This window comes from Crassostrea angulata, unplaced genomic scaffold (assembly GCF_025612915.1).
Source record: "Crassostrea angulata isolate pt1a10 unplaced genomic scaffold, ASM2561291v2 HiC_scaffold_118, whole genome shotgun sequence".
In the NCBI taxonomy this organism is placed as follows: domain Eukaryota; kingdom Metazoa; phylum Mollusca; class Bivalvia; order Ostreida; family Ostreidae; genus Magallana; species Magallana angulata.
Window position 1 is genome coordinate 73389 of NW_026441673.1, and position 4528 is coordinate 77916.

The 4528-nt window shown below is 32.5% G+C and overlaps 1 protein-coding gene across 1 annotated transcript; it reads left to right on the forward strand.

Annotated features, from left to right (window-relative positions):
• The first annotated feature begins 374 nt into the window (after positions 1–374).
• LOC128169324 (uncharacterized) lies at positions 375–3634 on the forward strand. The gene is made up of 5 exons (XM_052835486.1): positions 375–431; positions 591–662; positions 880–936; positions 1073–1144; positions 1439–3634. The coding sequence occupies exons 1-5, from the start codon at positions 386–388 to the stop codon at positions 1852–1854; spliced, it is 663 nt and encodes a 220-aa protein (XP_052691446.1). The 5' UTR covers positions 375–385; the 3' UTR covers positions 1855–3634.
• The last annotated feature ends 894 nt before the right edge of the window (positions 3635–4528 follow it).

A 4528-nucleotide genomic window follows, 5' to 3' on the forward strand; every position in this document is an offset into this window, starting at 1 on the left:
TAAAATATTTTTAAGTTGCTAATTCCAAATTCTTGTAAATGGTAAGTCATGCCTCATTATTAAAATTCAGCTACATATTGTAGGTATGTCCACCACCCTGGCACCCCAGGTTCCAAGAAAAGTGGAGGACGTCTTGGATAAATCCGAAGTTTCTGGTTTGTAAATATTTGTTGTAGTTTAGTTATAAATATGTTTCGACAGTGAGAAATTTTAACTTGCGTGGCAAATGAAGGGTGTTAAAGGACCCTTGTACTCCCAGGAAAATTTGCAGTGAATTATGATAGTAAATTCTTATTTCCATGAAAATATAAAAGAAGAAAAACAGGTATATAAATATAAAACACAACTGTCATTTTACCAATTTGCATTTACAGAACCGTTCACCATGAAGGAGACGACAAGGACCTGGTCCCCTTCAAAATGGAGTACAGGTCAGTTGTGTTTGTTTATTTTAAGGTGTGTTTTTTATTCAAAGTCTCTGCATTAACTTTTTTTGTCAATTAATGTAAAATATTTTTTAAGTTGCAAATACCAAATTCTTGTAAATGGTAAGTCATGTCTTATTATTAAAATTCAGCTACATAATGTAGGTATTTCCATCACTCCGGCACCCCAGGTCCCCAGAAAAGTAGAGGACATCGTGAATGAATACGAAGTTCCTGGTTTGTATACATTTATTGCAGTTAAGTTATAAGTATGTTTCGATTGTAAGTGAGAAATTTTAGCTTTCAATGTTGATGAAATGTGTTAAAAGACCCTTGTACTCCCAGGAAAATTTGCAGTGAATTATGATAGTAAATTCTTATTTCCTTGAGAATATAAAGGAAGAAAAGCAGGTATGTGAACACAATTGTCAATTTTACCAATTTCCATTTACAGAGCTGTTCACCACCAAGGAGATGACAGGGACCCGGTCCCCTTCAAAATGGAGTGCAGGTCAGTTGTGTTTTTTATTTAAATCTCTGTATAAACTTTTTTCACAATTAATGTAAAATATTTTTAAGTTGCTAATTCCAAATTCTTGTAAATGGTAAGTCATGCCTCATTATTAAAATTCAGCTACATATTGTAGGTATGTCCACCACCCTGGCACCCCAGGTTCCAAGAAAAGTGGAGGACGTCTTGGATAAATCCGAAGTTTCTGGTTTGTAAATATTTGTTGTAGTTTAGTTATAAATATGTTTCATTTACTGTGCACACTATATTTGATAAAAATCAAATTGTTTAAGGTAAAAGTGAAGGTATGACAGCAAAAATTCCAGTCTTGTAAATTACTTTTTAAAAAATTGAAGAAATATTATGGAAATGGAAGTCCTTTGAGATCAGAATTTTTAAATTGGGTGTAAGTTGAATCAAGAGATGAAGGCGATTATAATGATATATTTGATGTATTACACTCTGTTTAATTTAATTTTAATCTCTTTTTGTTCTTCATCAGGAGTATTAGCATGGGGAACAGTGACCACTATTGCCCTTATTCTCATTATTGTTAAGAGATTGCTGAGAACAGGTTGTAAGTGCACCTGCGAAAGGAGAAGATATAGAAATCCAGGTGATGTTGAGGACCCTACAACACAGACTCGGACCGTACCTCCCACCGAACACCATTCTACGAGTCTGGAGACAATAGCAGTACATCTGCACACACCCCCCTCCCAGGCTACAACCCCTGAAACGAGCCCATTGGCATCTACTCCAGATACCATCGTGAAAGCACTACAGGTGCTATCTTCAGCAGAATTTGAAACTTTGGTGGACACTCCACGTTCAACAGCACCACTCATAAATTCCCCTGCAGATGATCATGTATCATCCAACACCAGATCAAAGACCAGGGCCAAAAGAAAGTTGTAATTAAGATTTTAGGAAACCTTTTTTCCCCTACAACTTTGGGATTGAACTGTTTTCTTTTTTTTTCTTAAAAATTAAGCTGTATTGATTATTTTGACACCTTAATGTTTAAAGGTCAACTTGTGAATTTTGATTTAATTTTGATATTTTACACAAGGGGAACAACTTTTATTTTATCAAACTCGGGTATTTTAAGCAAACTGTACTATGATATTTCACGTATGCATACCAATTTTATTTTTTTTGTTTTAAACAAGTTACCTTTGTAGTTTGTGGTGATTCAGAGTCTTAGAATATACATGTGGTTGTGCAGGTACACATGGATTTAAGGGGTTTTTGCATTTTTTATTTTAGATTTGTGGAAAAGATTGTACTGTTGCACCTTTTTTTTCCAATGAAGGATGATTTTTATTTTATGGAAGCTAGGTCTAGGAAATTTTTTTTTATATTTTTCTCAGAAGCAAAATTTGTGCTTTATGATATTAGAGATTTTGGAACAGGTTTGTGCGGGCCAACATGAATGATGGGGATTATTGCACTGTTTATTTTAATTCAGTGGAAAGTTGTGTTGTAACACATTTTTTTTCATTTTATATGTTAGCAAGGTCTAGAAAAAAATATTTTTTTGTTTCTGCATTCCAAGCAGGCTTTAATTTATGTCTACCTCAAATTTTTCTTCTTTTTCTGAAGATTTCAATATTCAGTTGTTTTTGCTTAAATATTAATGTCACAGAAATGCTTTAATGTGCTATTTTCTTTTATTATCAAAGCTTCTTTGTTGTTTTGTTTAGAAAAGTCCAAGGAAAAGAATAAAAGCTTACCTACTTACCTCATTTTTTATCAGACTGAAAGCAGAAACTTTTTTTTTTCTAGAACTGATTTACAAGAGGAATAACTTGTGTTATTTGCTGAAGATTTGTGGAAAAGGTTGTACTGTTGCACCTTTTTTTCCATGAAGGATGATTTTTATTTCATGGAACAAGTTTGTGCGGGCCAACATGAATGATTGGGATTATTGCACTGTTTATTTTAATTCAGTGGAAAGTTGTGTTGTAACACATTTTTTTTTTATTTTATATGTTAGCAAGGTCTAGAAAAAAATATTTTTTTGTTTCTGCATTCCAAGCTGGCTTTAATTTATGTCTACCTCAAATTTTTCTTCTTTTCTGAAGATTTCAATTTTCAGTTGTTTTTGCTTAAATATTAATGTCACAGAAATGCTTTAATGTGCTATTTTCTTTTATTATCAGAGCTTCTTTGTTGTTTTGTTTAGAGAAGTCCAAGGAAAAAATAAAAGCTTACCTACTTACCTCATTTTTTATCAGACTGAAAGCAGAAACTTTTTTTTTTCTAGAACTGATTTACAAGAGGAATATCTTGTGGTATATGATGACACCTTTATTTTTGCTGTTTAGTGCAGTAAGCATTAATATTTTTTCAATGGAGTAAAGTTTTGTTATTTGTTTCTTTATATTCAACTTCCTTATTTGATATTTTTTTTAACTAATTTTGGAAAAATGCTTTTTACATTTTTGTTGTTCTTTTTTCCTTTTAAGTTTATGGCTAACAAAAGGGGTATTGCTTGTATTTATTTTCCTAAATTCGAGTATTTAAACTACAGCATTTTGTATATCCATAGAAATGTAAGAAAAAAAAGTCATTCATTCTTGTTTGTACAATTATACTGGAAACATTTTGTCATACTCTCTTTCAGAAACAAATGTTACAATTTTTATTCATTTGTTCTTTTTATGAATACTTGGGTTTAGAAAAACAAATGTGAATACTAAACAGTTGTTTTGATTAAAGTAATTAAATTTAAACAGACTTGTATTTTTTTCTATGCATTAGATAGACTTAAAGGGGGATGATCACAATTTGAGCTGAAGTTTGGAAAATTTTTATTCTTTTAGTCCAGATTGTGACCATGCCCCTTTATGTTGTCCGGTTGATCAGAACTCCAACGTGTTACTTCTGAAGTCCTTAATCAAGAATTAAATAAGAACATTTAAGATCCTTTATCAGATGATGTACCAACATGATTAATCATAATTTTGTACTTGACATTTTTTTTAAATGCCCCCCCCCCCCACTCCCCAATATCATATGATAAGAAACTTGATATTTGGTTAGTCAGAACTGCATTTGTTAAACTTTAAAACTGCTAAGACAAGTTTTTATTTTGAAAATCTCTTGATTAAATATATGATTCACGAACATAATTTATCATAATTGTGTATTCTTGCAGTATAGAGATGTCATCCAACAGTCTGTTAAAAGAAATCCTAGACTCCTTAACGGACGTTGACACTATCAATTTATTTGCTGCAGCCAACGGTCTAACCGGTGACACTGAGGTCGAGAACCGAATAAAGGAACTTGAATGGAATGGACATATAGATAATTTATGGAATGAACTTCTTTTTGACCTGGACCCTATATGTAAGAAACCGAGACAATCGCTTGACAATGACCAGCCGTCTACTAGCATTCAGGTTGGGGGTGGGGATGATGAAGCCGATAAATCTTATTTTATATGGAAAAGGGAAACTCGGACGTATAAAAAGAATCTGGCCCGTGACACGACCTTTAAGGTAAAGTTCAATGACCAGTGGAGGGGAGAGAAATTAATAGATATTTATGACAAATTACATGATATGTTCAGCGACGTATTGTC